Source organism: Oryzias latipes, chromosome 16 (assembly GCF_002234675.1).
Source record: "Oryzias latipes chromosome 16, ASM223467v1".
NCBI lineage: Eukaryota > Metazoa > Chordata > Actinopteri > Beloniformes > Adrianichthyidae > Oryzias > Oryzias latipes.
This window is the reverse complement of record NC_019874.2, coordinates 11,241,475-11,258,917: the sequence shown is the minus strand read 5'-3', so window position 1 is coordinate 11,258,917 and position 17,443 is coordinate 11,241,475. Positions and strand designations below refer to the sequence as shown.

Here is a 17,443-nt window from a genome sequence, read left to right as displayed (position 1 = left end):
TTTCACCAGCATCAACCATTTTAAACCCCCGCCTATAGGTCAGACAGAACATGTGCGCTGCTGCCTGATCTGATCAAGGAAATGAAATATGTAAAAACCGTTTCTGTGCACAATATCCTCTTGAAAACCTGTTGATTGAAAGGCAGCCTGCTTCTTTAGACATTTATGTTAAAAGAAAGTGAACCACTTCAAGTATTTTGTTGCACTTTTTAGCACTTTCAAAAGAAAGCGTGTCCTTTCAAAAGAAGAGGCAGAACGGCTTAGTATTAGTGTTTAAATGCTAATAGTTTAAGTATTCAAACAAAAAGGAACATTCAATCCAACATACTTGAAATTGCTTTTTCTTCCGCTGACATTTTTTATTTGAACCTAAAATAATCATTTGAAATGGTACAGATTTGAGTCAAAAAAATAAATTTAAGATGGATTAAAAGCAACATTGTTTTAAATAGCAATGATCAAACAGTTCTGTTGATGACAACTTTCTGAATCCAATGCATCCCTTTTTTTAAAGCCTCTTCTAAAATGTAGGAACTATGGTGCTGTGGTTTGGTGAATGAGGCCCAAAACTGCTATTTTGCAAGACAATTTATTCCACCTTAAGACTCTGTTCAGTCAGTCCAATTAGAGAAGGAGAATTGTACTTCCATTCACCCAAATCTACTTTACCCTAGTTAGAGTCTCAATGGAGACTTGTCCCAGCTGCCACAGGGAGAGCAGCAGACCACAACTGAGATAGGTCATCTGTCCATCACAGAGTAACACTTATTAAGGAAACAAGCAACAGAACCCACTTAGACTCACTTCAGAATCACTAATCACTTTGCCTTCTGGAGTGTGAGAGGAGTTCAGCATGGCGGCATCCAAATCGTAAAAGAAAAGAATCTACGAGTCATAAAATGTTCTTTTAAAACCCGCAGAGAAATAAATGTACATGCATCTGCAGGGTCAAGTTGGAGGAAATGCATTAAGATACATTACTAAATAAGCAAAACATTTTAATGTTTAAAAGTTTTTTCCCCAGAAACATTTTTTTTAAAGATACTGAAAATTCTTCACACACAAATATGCTAAATGATTCCAGTTATCATTTATCAATTATTAGAGGCACAAAACACATGAATCTAAGAAAAGGTTCTCTGTTTAGTTCAATTCTAAATGAATCAGAGATGTGGTTAAAGAAGCTCATTTGGGCTCAAAACCTTATAAAGTTTGGTAAAAACATTTTTTTAATTTTATTGTTCATGGACTAAAATCAACATGGTAGTCTCAGGTATCGGGACATATTACCTGGAACGCATTACATTGTTTTTCTTCTGAAATTGTGCAAACGTCAAACTTTACAAGAGAGCAGCTGCAGATTAATAATGAGAGAAAGGGGGACACAAGCACACACATCAACAATTAAGCTCAAATGCTTTTTTTCAGAAGGTCTCATCTGAGTGGGATGTCTATTGACAGAATGTGAAAGCATTCACTCTCTTGTCTAGGCAACCATTTAGCAAGTCTGTCATTCATTACTTTTCTTTCTCCTCCCTCCAAACACTCACTTTCCCTCCTTTCAATGCGCCTCACCTGCACTCTAAAGCAGCTCCAAGTCCCAGGCTTCATTTGTCCCACTGTCACAGGTGTGCATCTGTACCTACATGTCCTCTTGTTGGTGAATCATAGGGAGCTATAGGGAAACACTGAACCACTTTTAAACAATGGGTCACTTCGACTTATTGTTTTTTCTCTTTTTTAAAGTTTGGACATTGATTCTAAATATTTATGGATTTTTTATTCTGATATACTGCAAAGTTATCTTTCTCTTTGCCATTTATGAGAAATCTATCATATGCACTGATAGATTTATATCACTGTAGGAAAAAAAAAAACATTAAAATAGAGCAAAACTAAAGACACAAGACCAAAAAGCCAAATGTAAATAAAAATAATAAAGACCGAGATAGGGCTCCTAATGCTTCGTTCACATTGAATGCAACTGGTGGGCCAAATTTGTGTCCGCTGCCTCTCTCTTGACGTGTGTCAAAGTCGCCGTTTGTCCAAAAATGTGATCATAAACTTGATACTCCTGATGTGTTTGGGGGCATGGAAGATACGACTGATGTTTAGAAATCACTCTTAAATATTTGAAAGGGACAAAAAGGACTTCTGATCACAGCTGTGCATTGACTTGACATTAAAACTGCACACATTGGGTTCAGTCTGAATGGAGCTTAAAGGCATCACCTTAAGCAATTTACAGTAAAAACAGGTCCTTAAGAAATGAGTCAAAAATTCTTAGTCGATTAGTTCATTGTCTTTAAATTAAAAAAAACATAATCTGCCAATGAAGTAAGAAAATTGGTTTTACCAAGAATTCTTAATCTTAGAAAAAAATCCAAGTGTATTAAATATTTTCCCCAATCTAAAAACATTTTTGCTATCAGAAAACCTTCTTGATACGGTTGTTTTTTTTGCATGATAGAAAACACAACAATTTTTACTGAAACACGCGTCCTTTTACGTTCTTAAGATTCTGTTTTTGCATTGTTCCGAGTTATCTGAAGTTCAACATAAAAAAAAAATGACCAAAAAACCCATCATATCTATAAAATGAGACATGTCCTCTATTAAATCTGGGCACACACAAGCATGCATTAAATCTGGAAATGGTGCTTTAATGCCCACCAGTGACCCATGCATCTAAAGCGGCCCCTTACTTGAGTTTCATATCCACGCACTGCTGCTCTGAACAGCCACCTGCACTTCCAGAAGAGCAAAAGACCATTTAGCATAGATCTTTTTACCAGTTGCAGATTAACTGAACATGAAGGAAATTGGGTTGTGTAAACTCATGGTTGCAGTAATGTTGAGTAGATCAGAAGTGGAACCTAATCCCCTACAGACTGGAAGCCATTCGTGTAGGTGAAGTCGATGCCCCCTTTGGTTGGTCAGTGGATGCAAAGATGAGGCAGCTGATAGATGAAAACAATTTTTTTTTTTAAAAAGGAAAAATCTGCAAAGCTTCTGTGATCAACAGTCTAGTGTGGCTTTGATGTCACATGATCTTCCACAGAGAGATTTACTAACTTAGGCCTTAGCAGCCTAAACCTGAGAGGTCGGTAAATGAGACCCATAGTGAAGATAGATGTCCATTTAGCAACTTCCACACCTTACAGCTGAAATGAATGGTTTCAGCAACCTGGAAGCTTCTCCTGTGCAACAGAAGCAACAATACAACATTCTCTTGCTGTGTTTTACAAGGATGGATATATATATTATCTGGAATCACGTACATGCGCACACAAACACAAACACGCAAAAAAACAAACCCAGTTAGCTCTACGGCTGTTTTCTTTTGATCTAGCAGGAGGTGTAACTCTATCATGCCCAGTAAGCTATTATGCAGACCCCTTAAAGTCAGTTTGAGGAATGACTCAGTCATTCATCTTTTGTCAGAGGTCTTAAAACTCCTTCTCCAGGCAGTACACCTGGTCTAATATTAATGTAAAAAAAAAATAAAAGTCAAATTCTATAACCAACAAGAGAAAGTGTACAGACAGTTAGAACAGATATGCTATGATCAAGGCAAACACAACAGCTCCACCTATGCTCCAGATGCAAAATAGAGTCAAGAAAAATATTCGTATTTTTAATATATTTGTTTAAATCATGTGTTGTTTACAAATTAAGCATTTTGAACAGCTAAAAAAAGAACCCACAATCAATGGGACAGTTTCCCTATTAAAGTATTTAATAATTCAAACTTCTCTCATTCAAAAATAAAAGAGCAAAGTTTTGACAAATACAAAGTAGCCTGAGAGTAGCTGAAAAGCAATTTGAAATGAAATGGTTTAAAACAGATTTTTTTTATCAGCTCAGCATCATGCAGAAAACAATATTTCCTGATTAGGGAAAAAAATATTGAAAGTGTGAGAGAGTGTATCAAATATTTATTTTAAAATAAAATTCTTGAGAAGAATCACAAACACAGTTTCAATACCCGCCCCCCTTATCGGGGTATACTCTTTTCCGTCAATGATCAAAAAGCAGACAATGAGTTAGACAAACCCAAAGGAAGTGTATTCTCATTTCATCATCTCTATCCTCTGTCCTGTTTTTTTTTCACTCTGTGTCTTGTGCTTTCGGGCAGGTGCAGCAGACCATGTTGGCAGCCTGTCCCTTCCCTTTAGCTCCAGGGAAAACTGTCACCCCGTCATTCAGGCCCATGAACTAAGTGTGGATCACATATTTGTGAGTCTGTGTGTGCGTCTGTGTGTGTTCTCAGGAGACTGTTGTGGTGAAGCGAGATGCGTTCTGTTAACCAGATACATCTGAGAGAGGCACAACTGTCACACATGCGATGACAATGACTTAAGCATGATGTGGGGCTGCGAGAGTCAACTTGGAAGCGTGGCGCCTTCAGGGAGTCAAATCCTAAAGCCCAGGACACAGTGATGCAACAAAAGGACCAGAAGATGCTTTGAAGACTGTTTATGCAGGTTTTTTTTTTCAAAATGTACACATTTTCACAGAGCTTGAATGATAAGATCTTTTCTGGGGTATAAAAGAAATCAAATAGTCCTGATAAAAACCCATTTTATCATTTGACATAATTAAAATGAGGACAATAGATTATATCAAGTTTATGATGATTATAGCATAAAACTGTCAAATTAAATAACAATCACTTTTAATTTAAGCTTAATACATCAGCCTTGCTTCCTTAACCATAGCAACTAGATGTTCTGGAATCAGAATTCTTTTAAAAAAAAGATCAATTTTGTGTCTTGGAAAGGTTTTGCCCATCCACACAAATTGATTTTTTCTAAATCTCATAAAAACACATATGAAGTGTCTCTACGTTATGGTTGCCTGAATTTAGATGTAGTCATTGACTAAAGAAGGGCCCTCTTATGCTATGTTCACACCGGGCTCGGAAACAATCACTTTCAACGAAAAGTCTGTGTAAACACAGGTAAATGTGTGTTTCGGGCTTCCATGTTCAAAACTCTCATGTTCACGCGTAGTTACGCTCTTTTTAATTCTGTTTTTTGGCTCCAAGTACAGCCATGGAACGTGTCTTCAAGTCCAACCAGTTTAACTTTAGGGACTTTATCTTGGTTGTTACGTATGAATGGTGTCCATTTTAACTCACAGAAGAGCCAACTATTTAAAGAATGATTATGGAGGAAAAATGAATAACTGTGGTTTGTGCCCGGACGAAATTATAGCGGAGCAAAAAAGTATTTAGTCAGCAGCCACTAATTGTGCAAGTTATCTAAATTAAAGAGATTAGAGAGGCCTGTGATTTTTTGTGACAAGTAAACGTCAACTATGAGAGACAAAAATCTGAAAAAATCCAGAACATCACATTGTCTGATTTTTAAAGAATTTGTTTGTAAATTAAGTTGGAAAACTAGTATTTGGTGCATAACAAAAGTTCAAGTCAATACTTTGTTATACCCTGTTGTTGACAATGACAGTCGGTAAAACTTCGAAGGTTTCCACAAACTGCTGCTGGTATTTTGGCCCATTCCTCCATGCAGATCTCCTCCAGAGCAGTGATGTTTTGGGGCTGTCACTGGGCAACATTGAATTTCAACTCCCTTGAGATCTGGAGACTGGCTAGGGCACTCCAGGACCTTGAAGTGCATCTTATAAAGCCACTCCTTCGTCACCCGGGCAGTGTCTTTGTCGAGCTGAAAGAATCAGCCTTTTTGAATGCCCTTGCTGATGGAAGGAGGTTTTACCTCAAAATCTGACCATACATGGCCCCATTCATTCTTTCCTTTACATGGATAAGTCGTCCTGGTCCCTTTGCTTAAAAACAGCCCCAAAATATGATGTTTCCACCCCCATGCTTTACACCAGGTATGGTGTTCTTTGGATGCAACTCAGCACTCTTTCTCCTCCAAACACGATGAGAAGAGTTCTTACCAAAAAGTTGTATTTTGGTTTCATCTGACCATAGGACATTCTCTCAATCCTCTTCTGGATCATCCAAATGCTCTCTAGCAAACTTTAGATGGTCCTGCACATGTATGGGCTTTAGCAGGGGAAACGTCTGGCACTGCAGGGTTTGAGTCCCTGGTGGCGTAGTGTGTCACTAATTGTAGCCTTTGTTACAATTGTCCCAGCTCTCTGCAGGTCATTCACTAGGTCCCCCATGTGGTTCTGGGAAATTTTGCCTACTGTTCTTGTTATTGTTTTGACCCCACAGGGTGAGATCTTGCAGGGAGCCCCCGATGTAGGGAGATTATCAGTGGTATTGTTTGTCTTCCATTTCCTAATAATTGCTCCCACGGTTAATTTCTTCACACCAAGCTGCTAACTTATTGCAGATTCAGTTTTCCCAGCCTGGTGCAGGTCAACAATTGTGTTTCTGGTGTCCTTAGACAGCACTTTGGTCTTGGACATAGTGGAGTTTAGAGTGTGACAGTTTGAGGTTGTGGACAGGTGTCATTTCTATAGAGAACCAGTTCAAACAGGTGAAATTAATCCAGGTAACCAGTGAAGTACAGATGATCATATTACAGAAGAAGTTACAGGTCTGTGAGAGACAGAAATCTCTTATTCTCCACCATAGTTTACAAATAAATTCTTTAAAAATCAGACAATGTAATTTTCTGGATTTTTTTCCTCATTTTGTCTGTCATAGTTGAGGTGGACCTATCATGATAATTACAGGCCTTTTTAAGTGGGAGAACAATTGGTGGTTGACTAAATACTTTTTTTGCCCTACTGTATTTGACAGCTTTAAGATGTGATGCCACAAGTATTGTGTAGCAACAATCTATAGTGAACGCCATTTGCTAAATGCACATTACTGTGCCTGTGCCAATTGCCTGGTGTGAACGTAGGATTAGAGGAGTGTATAGACACAAAGCAATCAAAAGAAACTGCAGTTTCCATCCTGAACCTTAAATTACATAGAAGAGCCCTGGATATGCCAGTCTACCAGTCAGAACTTAGGGGTCCAACTAAACAAGCATGAACATGTATTTCAAAATAAACCATTTCAACATGGCTCAGTGGGTTAGAGAGTCAAAGCTTCAGAGATTGGGTGTTTTACTTAGGCGAGAGTGTGTGTGTAGCTGAGTGTGTCCGATGGGGGGGCCTTGGCCCCAGATAAAGTGCTCTGCCAGCTTTCTGCCCACTGGTCTTTTCAGCACTGATAGATGGGCTTTTTTTCAGCACCATCTGGCTAAAGGATACCTCACATTAATCATGACAAACACACACTTTACACCCTCCTGTCTCTATAACGTACAAACAATGGATGAGCACAACTGTAACTTAAATGAACAAACAGCAACGTTGAACTTAAACACAAAGACTGTTACGATGCAGCAGCAAAGATGGGAAGAATTTAGCAAAAACTTGGGAAAAGCAACAACAAAGAAATAGAAATGTATTTTATTCCTTTTTTCATATTTTAGTTTGAATTGAATTCACTTCACCAACTAAATCTCTACATTTCACTTTAAATTCTCCATATGTGCTCACAATCTTCTTAACCCTCTCACGCATACACACACGGGTTTGTTCATAAACAAACATCCTTACATAAAAGATGAGATGAGCCAGACACCCAAGGGACTTGAATGAAAAACCAGAGACATTATGAGACTTCATTTATTTCCATCCACAAGCTAAATAGCCTTAATGCAAGCTGATCTGCTTTAACATTTGCATGGTTTGTGCACACGGGCAAGGACGAGTACATGTGGACATGCATGAAAACACGCTTAAATTAGAAGCAAGGTTTTTTTTCTTCTTACAGCTAACTGTGTTTTTTAATTTATGTTACGCCCCCAGTCCCCCGTCTAGTGGCCCAAAGAGGACGCAACACAAAAATTAAGCCCCATCTCCCTCCAGTCCAAAGAGCCAGCACACTTAAAGCAGGTTAAGAGATTTTATTTTGATCGAACCATAAGAGCTAGAGTATTTACTTCAGAGTGAACCCAGGCCAAAATAACAAACAAAAATTGGTCTACCAGACAAGAATCCAAATCTTACCTAGTAAAACAACATAAACCAAAAGACAATAACTTACCTCCCTAACATAACATAAACTACAGAAAACATGTTTCAAAATAAATGGCAGTCCACTCCTACATCTCTAAACTCCATTTAGTAGTTTTTTGGTAAAGATGGGAGATGTCAAATGAGCCTCATTTATGTGTTGCGTCCTCTTTGGGCCACTAGACGAGGGATTTGGGGCATAACATAAATTGGGGGCTTGTCCGGGACAGCCATAACAATGTTTTTTGTTTTTCTCTCAGAGAAAAATTTAGGTCTAAAGGAATAGTACTTAAAGTAGTGTAAGCATAGCTTTTGTGAAAGTTTTGCCTTTAATCTTTGTTTAGTCCTTACATGACCCACCCCCTTATCATGGTAGGGGCGGTGAGAGTTTGAGCTTGGTTATATGGGGCCAGTGCCCCCGGTAGGATCTTGCATTGCAGATAGAGTGATAAGAGCATATGTATGTGGAAAAATTTAAAAGAAGGTCCACTACTGATGTCACCCAAACCCCACTCTGGAGCCAGGTTTATGGCTGGAGCTTGCAGATGAGCACCTAGTGAAATCTGAAAGAACATCACATGAGGAGCCGGTGTCATGGGATTTGGGTGGTGGTCAAAGATGGGGAACTGAATGGCCCAATGCATGGAAATTAACTTTAATATTTAGGGTGTTGTTTCCAAAAAGAAAAAAGAATGGAGCGTGGGATTGACAGGCTTATAGGTAGTGTAGCTACAGTAATGCAGTTCTTATATATATCTGCTTTAAAGAAGAAGGAGCAAAGTTCTCAATTTACTGATCAATCTGTGTCTGTATCTACATCTATGTACAAGAACTTTGGCTCATGATTAAATAGAAAGATTCCAGATACAAGGTTGACCCTAAAAAAAATAAAAATCACACAAGAGAGTAGTTTACATTAGCCAGAATTGTCGGTCTTTAATCCCCTTTCGGAGCGCTGTTGTGAAAAAAGGCACACTAAAATTCTTTTTCTGGACCATTCCCCTCCAAAGGCATGAAGGGCTTGTGTACCCGTTCATAGTGCTTAGGCATACGAGAGCCATACGGCTTTGAGCACTATATTGAAAAAAAGGGCACTGTGGGAAAACCTTCATTTCATATTTTGCTGGTGACTTTTAGGTATTTAACCACTCAGGCATGAACATGGATCTGTGAAAAACTTTGCAATCCTATAGCAGAAAATACTGATTTTATGAAGATGTTTAACAGCCTTGTAACTTCAAAAATCAGGTTAATGTTAAATAAAGCATATATTTGCTCCATGTAATTTTTCTACTGTAAAAAGCAGACGGTCTCAGACTAGCCACATGCAGGAGCTTTGAAACATGCTAGAAGCTCCTCTAACACACAAAAAAGTGCATGTCACAAACTATTGTACTTTCTGCACCATAAGGCTAACCGGATTATAAGACGCACCGATTTCATTTGTGTCATATATAAGGCACACCGAACTATGAGGCAAATTAAGTGAGACATAAGAGTCAGAGACAAGTCTGTTGGTCAGTCAGACTTTAGTGACTCTACAACTTGTTTGTAACACGCTATACGTTAGCCGCGTTAGCATATTCCCAATATCTGTAACTCGCAACCTTGTTTTAAACATGTGAAAAAAAACAGGCTGAAATCGCTAAAACAAATGTTACAGGGACTACGGTAACTTTGTTAGTAACACTAAAAAAAAAAAAAAAAACCTGCCTGACACCAGTACAGCCGTGTTATCATGTTCACAATAACTTTCAACCAAACCTTTTGACAGGGCGCTGGGTCCCTCTCAAAGTCGCTGCAACACCAGTAAACTAAACTAGAATTAATCCATATGGTTCTCCGGATTATAAGGCACACCTTTGTTTTGCTTTGTTCTAATTAAGGCTTTTAAGTGTGTCTTTTCCCTTGTGCTATCTTGTGGGGTCCAGATGACCCCACCCTTACATTGACATGTTCTCCCTACCGTGACAAAGGTGGATAAAGGTGGAACGATTTCATGTAATCCATGGACACCAGTGAAGATCACAAATCATTGAAGAAAAAAGGTTCAGTGCACTGTCTAGTGGGTCTAGATGACCCAACTCCCAACATTGGAGCACAAGGGTTATAGTGCAGAAAATGTTGTATTTGAGTGAAAGTTTTTAAAACCCAATAAAGTTAACAGCTCTTCTTTAAAGAGTATTTTCTGTCCACAGAGACAAACTGCGTTATCTATGCCACCTGCACCAGAAAGGAAGACACACAATTTAGTGAACTTGAACTTTGGCTTTTTGTTATACTGATAAACACATATGCCTTAAACCTAGAGCTCAATGAATGAACATGCTCAGAAAAACACTAATAAATAAAAGAATAAAATGTGATATTTGTGAGACGGAGCAGTTCAGCATAACAGGTGTAAACGGGTCAGAATTTCTAGATGAAAACGTGCTTCTAAGCATTTAGTTTTAGAACATCCACACAATGTGTTAATGAATTATAACCATATTAAGCTTTAATTCTGTTTGAACTGCACCGTGAACTGTGTTATTCCGGAGTGAAAGAGCTGTGCATATCAGGTGGGTGCTTATATTGTGTGCCCGTGTTTTTGTGTGTCATTCTGCATGTGGGAGGCAAAGATGCAAGTCTGCCTTAGTGAAAACGTGATCTCTATTTGATTCTTTTAATTAGCCTGTAACAACTTAATGCAATTTAAGCTGTAAAGTCTGTGACCAAAAGTAAAGAAAAAAATACCCTCCACTCTAAAGTTTTGAAGGCCCAAAAATTTAAGTCGCAAATATGTTTAAAACATCGACTTTGTAGTTGCAGGTCACAAACCTTTTAGACATTTTATAGTATTCACATCTAAGATACTGGGCAAATCTATTTTTTATCTCTGATAGTAGCATCAAAATAACAAGTTAAAATGCTCTTTTTTGTTTTGTTTTCTGAAGATAAAAAAAAATGTGCTGGATGTTTTCTTGGTATCTGTATACAGAAAGACAGCAGTGGAAATGATCTCATTCTCATACATGGCTAATGTGGTCTGCTGAAAAGTGCTATTCTAAAAACAGGAGTGTGTGCACACACAAACACTACATCAATATCTCACTTTAGAACTGAGTTAAGAAAACAAAGCTTAATTGTCTGTCTTTTGATTTTAGAGTGTTTTTACATTCATCAATGCCTGTTCTGGCTCTGCTTTACTGCCTAACTACATCTAATACCTCCAGAAAGATGAAATAAATACATTCATATATGGTGAAATGTGACGCTGAGCTAAACGCTGACTTTTCAAAGGAAAACGTGAGAGATCTTACCTTGTGGTCATATGGGTTATAGGAGTGGAAAAGCTGAGAGAGCTCTCTAGTCCTTTGCTTCTTCTACAGAGACAAAAAAGAGAGAAGGGAGGACAACAAAAAACCTTTAGTCTCAAAACTATTTGAAATCTGAAACTGTAAAAAAACAATTCAGACAACGTTGAGCTCAAAACAATATACAAATAAACAATTACTTTATTAGTAAAAAGATTGCCTAAAAGTCCCACTCTGATCATCTTTTGATTTATTTTAAAGCGTTCCCAGTGGTCTCCTTATTATGATTATGCCGTTTTTAGCCAAAGCGAAGAACGTGTGTCAATTTTAGGACATAGTTTCAGCAGAGCAGCAATGGCTCGTTAGAAATTCACCTCAGAATGTTGGCATGGAGTAAGCTCAGCCCCACATCCCATCATCCCTTTTTTACACGCTCTCACACCACCTTACAGCCCCTCACAACCCCAAGCTAACATTATTGGTGCAACAAAAATGGCGAGCAATGTCGGAGCTATGCAGTCGTAAAACTTTGAGCCAGATTCCGGCTGAGACAAGGAAAACAAAGAGGTACATGGATCTATTTGTCTACAAGTGGATGAATCAGAATGGAGCGGAGCAGGGAGCTTGTGGCTTGCCAGTTGTAGATGGTATGTAATTTCAATTCAATTTTCAATTCAATTTTCTTTATGTGGCCCAGAATCACAACAGTCGTCTCAATGGGAATTGTACCGGTAATTGTAAAGTAAACATTAAATTATCAGGAACATGAAGTCAAAGAATTTAATAGGAAAATTCTAAATTGCTCCCATTTTGTATGGTATGAACTCAAAGATGGGAAACATTTTCCACATACACAAAATAACCAGTTCTCTGAAATATTGTTCACAAATCTGTCTAAATCTGTGATAGTGAGCATTTCTCCTTTGCCAAGACAATCCATCCCATCTCGCAGGTGTGCCATATCAAGATGCTGATTAGACAGCATGATTATTGCACAGGTGTGCCTTAGACTGGCCACAAAAAAAAAGGCCTCTTGATATGGCACACCTGCGAGGTGGGATGGATTGTCTTGGCAAAGGAGAAGTGCTCACTATCACAGATTTAGACAGATTTGTGAACAATATTTCAGAGAACTGGTTATTTTGTGTATGTGGAAAATGTTTCACATCTTTGAGTTCATACCATAGAAAATGGGAGCAATAACAAAAGTGTTGCGTTTATATTTTTGGTCAGTGTAAGTAAACAGACTAATCTAAACTGGATATCGCTGCCCTTAGACCCTCCTTTGCGGTAAGGAAAAACACCTAAAAAAATGGACCCTCAGGGGTTTCAACATGAAGAAGGGATCCTCCCCCAGGACAGAAAGTTGATGGAAAAAATTCAACCTTTTTCCAACAGCATTTTATTTTCAGCTGCTGCGGATTTATAATGATTTTAATAAAAAAATACTCAGAAATTTTACTTATGTCCTCCATCATCAGAAAAATTCCACAAGAACATGTTAAAAACAACCAAAAACATGATTTTATTGGAGTGGGTCTTTAAATCAATGAAAGCTTCGTGTGTCTAATGAGTGTTTGTCATTTACATTTTTCACTTCAATTTAAGAAAACATCTGCCATTCTTGTTGATTTCAACCAAATTTTGTTTTACCTGTTTTGAATTTGAATGTTTAGCATTAAGTCAAAGTCAGTCTGCTTGTCTTTAAAGACAAAGTAAACATTGGGGGACACAACTGTGCTAATTAAAATCTGGATGTTTTAGAAGAACTTACAATAGCTCTCTAGTCTTGCTGCCAATCAAAATCCATCTTTAACTTGCCCATAGTGAGCAGCGCCATGAACAAGAGAGAGGTGTGACCATCATGTGCTGTTTGTTAACGTTTACAGGGAGATAATTCACAGTTACAAAGAATAATAGTTAGCTTTTTGTTTAAACCATATTTGGCCAAAAAAGCAAACGCTAAAAAGAAAATTCAAAATAAAACGAGTAATTGGACCATAAATCCAAGACTTTGACTACATTGTTCTCTATGATTTAATGTTTATTATACAATTACTGCTATGAAGTCCATTGAGACAACTATTGTTTTAATATTGGGCTACTTAAATAAAATTGAATTGCATGGAATTGTGAAGTCTTTTAAAAAGAGATAAAATTTACTTGGAGTGGGTCTTTAGGTTTTGACTTTAGGATCTTTTTCTCCTTGATGTTGCATCACAACACAGAAACCACTAATACTTAAGTACCAGTTTAGATTTTTAGATTTAGAAATTCAAGGAACAAGAGTGGAAAAATATAAGGAAAGTATGGAACTTTTTGAGACAAGATTGAGCTTTTCTGTTTAAAGATTTAAGTGAGTGTTATTTTGAAAACAATTTTGCTTTTGAAAGATTCAGTAGAACGATTTGTTTCTTTTAAAATAAGTTCTCTTCTACCACTTTTAATTAAAATTCCAGCAGCAGGATTTTGGACCATACAGGCTTTTGGGAAAGTTTAAGATCATCCCAATAGCTAATAATTCCCACCAGCCTAATATTTAGGTAACAAATGCATGGACCAATTTCTCTGTATCAGAAAATATTCAAATTATTAATACATATTAAGGTCCAGTCTTTAGCAAAAACAACTCCAAGGTTTCTCCCAGCAGAACTGCAAGCCAATTACCATCCAGTTTGAGTGAATTGTTACCAAGTGCCTCCCTGAAGGGCTCAGGTCCACGAACAGCAGACTCTGTTTCAATCAAAGTCTAGTAGAAGAGAACAAGAAGTCAACCAAGTCTTGAAATCTTTAAGACAAAAGCAATCTCAGTATGAGTAGACAGCCAAAAGCCAGAATGGCCTCTTTAACTCTGTTTTAAAGCCTCTCTAAGTCACTTTCTGATCTGTTTCTCTGATCTGCTCAATCAGTGGGCTTGTGCTTCCACCATCTTGTCGCTCTAGTTTCCACAGGATTCCCATCCTCATACTCTGCCGCAGGGTTTTACAGTCCCGAGATCCTCTTTTCTCCCAATTTCTTTGACTTTCCACACGTCTCTCAGTTCTTTCTTTCCCCCCTTTTGTTTTCTCCAGGGAGAGAGACTCACTAATTATTCAGTGTCCACTGTCTTAGTTATCTCCTTACAAGGTGTCTGACTTTTCTTTTGCATGAGCGCCTGTGCCTGAAGCAAACCTGTACGAGAGCCACACTTTAGTCATTATTCTTCAACACCATTCTTTGTCACGGCTTCTTCACTTTTACCGCCACTCTGCATCTTAGGATTCACACCTGCCCATCTGTGAGAGCTGTTACCGCAGCTAAGGCTTTTTCAGACTCAAGACAAAAATGTGACAATTAACTAAGTTATAATAAAAAAAACGTGTATTTGTAAGGATCACTTATATGCATGCATTGATTCACAAAAACACAAAGACAGTTTTCCTGGATGCATTGAACCGTGGAACCGCGATTCAATGTAGTGGCGGTTTCCAAAAGAATGCCAGCATCCTTTACAGAAAATACAGCAAAACTATACAAATTGTTTTTATTAATATCCAATTTATAAATTAACGTCAAGGTGAAATTCAAACCAAAGCTGGAATTTTGATTTTTAAGTGTGGCCCTAACTCACAAAAGCAGTGAAGTAAGATGTAAAGCGATGTTTTGTGATAAATGCACACATTTATTCTTCACTTAGTTTCAGACTTCGTAGTATATTTAAAGGAAAAAAATGAGAACAATCCATTTTACAGAGGAGCTGATGTCTTCTCTGAAATCAAGAAAGCCAGTATTGTCTTTTTTTTTTTTTAAAGAGGTCAATCAAACGTGAACGGTTCAAACTGCTGCATTTCTGGCACAAGGGCACAACAGCTGCTTTCTAATTCCCTTCCGACCCCCACCCATCCAAGCGCCGGTCTGTTGCCAGGTTGGATTTACACCTTTTTTCAGAAGGTGGAGTCAAGCAACCAAAGGTGCCCCCCTCCATCCACCTGAGCCAGCATTCTTGCAAGGCTCAAGGCCACCAGAACTTTTCTTCTGTTCTGGAAAAAAGCTAATACTTTGAATAATTGAAGGTGTGTATTTATCCATTTGTTTTTAAAGGTGTATATATTACTCTTTATCGCCAAAGGAGGGCTGGTTCTTGGAGGAATTAAAATAACACTGGGACAATCATGAAGTAACATTCCAGGAAGGAGAATATTTATGAATAAACAGATATAGAGGCAAATCTATTGCAATAAATGAATTAATGGAGCATGATAGAGAGCAAAAACTGTATTTGAAGTAATTACATTGGCTATAATGCTATTTAAAGCTTGAGTGATAGGGCTGATTTCAGAAAATACAGTTTCTCACGTTTTAGTTAGACCCCACAAAAAATTATGCAATTTTATTTATCAAAGAATTATATCAATTATGGTAAACTTTTAGTCAATACAATGTTATATTAAGATTCAAAAACACTGACGCAAGTGTTCAGTAAAAAAACGTTTTATTTACCAACTGTCCTATATCTGATCAAAACATTTTTAACATGATGTAGCTGTATTAACAAGAATTAATTATCAACAAATCATGTACCGGTATTATCTTAATACAGCAGCAAGCAGTAATTAAAAAAAACTTCTACTGCCCCTAGTGGAATGATGATAAACAGCAGTATATGCAATGAGTTTTTAAGGACAGTTTGGAATAAGCTACTGTGAAAGGGATTGCAGAAAAGCATATATTAAATATGATACAAATTGTTATATAGGGTTAAGTGTTATTTCTGGAGAACTTGAGCTCTTTTGGCTCGTTCAAGTCCAAATTACACATTAAAAACATGTTTAAAAAAGGTTAATTTTCTTTGAGTTTATGAAACCTACAAAGTTTGAACATAACATGTTAAAGGTTCAGCCGGATCCAGTTGAATTTGAAATGTTATAATTATAAATTCTTGAAGAGACTGTAACCCGGTTCCGGGTTACAGTACGGACACGTGTGGCCTCACGGCGGCCATACAACTATCTTCAAACGACTTAAAAAGTTGATTTTCTCCAAAAAAGAGAGCTGACCATGACCCCTAAGAAAATCCAGGAATACGAAGACCTTAAAAAGACTCCTTAATTCTGTCTGATAAAAGCTAATGATAGATAATGATAAATCATGTAATATAATGGTTACGGTAGAACAGGAGTGGGATTATGTAAGTTCGCTTCCTTCCACTCCCTTTCAAGCAATATTTATTAAAATGTCTAATTATCTTAAGTCTGATTCGTCATTGTATGAATGTATAACTGATGATTGTATTGCTTTTGTGTATTCTTATTTGATTGCTTGAAATAAACCATTTCAAATCAAATCAAATCAAATCAAATCAAATCTTACTAAAATAAGAATTAAAAATGTTAGTTAATTGGAAAAAGGGGGATTTGGCAAAGAATTTACTTTTTCCACACAAACAGTGCATGTCTAATTATATAAAGCTAATGTGTAGAAAGAATGTGTGTGTTTAAACATATGAGTATTAAAAGAGTTTTTAGGTATGCTTTGTTTAGCCACTGTTACAACTCTTTACCATCAATTAAACTGTCCCTCAGGAATCAGTCAACACCAAATGGATATGTCTCGTTTTCACATCAGTCTCTAGAGCTCGCTAACATTCTTTAATGAGCAGTTCATTGGAGAAATGCAAGGATGGAAAAATGTTAAGCTGAAACTCGTTTTAATAAGTCGAGCAGACATTGTGATCATTAAAAAAGAACGTTTTATCTGTTCCATTCTAAGTGGACTGGATGCTCATTAATCAAGTGCAAGTCTTAGAGGCCCCAGACACCAACTTAACCATTAACTCAACCTAATACCTGCCTTTAACCAAATGTTTGTGTCTCCCCTGATACCTGTGGGGGGGGTCGTGTCCCGAATGGCGGCAAAAAGGGAAAGAGACAAGCATCCCGTCATCTCACTGTCCATGAGGCTGGATAAATGATTTAAAAAAGGGGAAAATATGGAGCTACTAGTGGCTGGCAAGCTGCTTAACTTTGACAGCTGCTGCACTGCTGCCTCATGGGTAATGGAGTTCTTAACCAATTACAGTCTGGGGAAATTAAAAACACTGTCCCACCAGAGCGGCTAATCTCCTACTCTATCACTTTGTCTTTTTCTCTCTTCTC

General features: G+C 37.5%; 1 protein-coding gene across 4 annotated transcripts in view; it reads right to left on the bottom strand.

The window, feature by feature from the left end:
• The window catches only part of cdkal1 (CDK5 regulatory subunit associated protein 1 like 1), a 259,064-nt gene that overhangs the window by 56,723 nt on the left and 184,898 nt on the right, over positions 1–17,443 (bottom strand). For all 4 annotated transcript variants that reach the window (XM_023963815.1, XM_023963816.1, XM_023963817.1 and 1 more), the window contains one exon: positions 11,316–11,378. In XM_023963815.1, the coding sequence (XP_023819583.1) occupies positions 11,316–11,378 (63 nt within the window). The remainder of the gene's footprint in view (positions 1–11,315; positions 11,379–17,443) is intronic.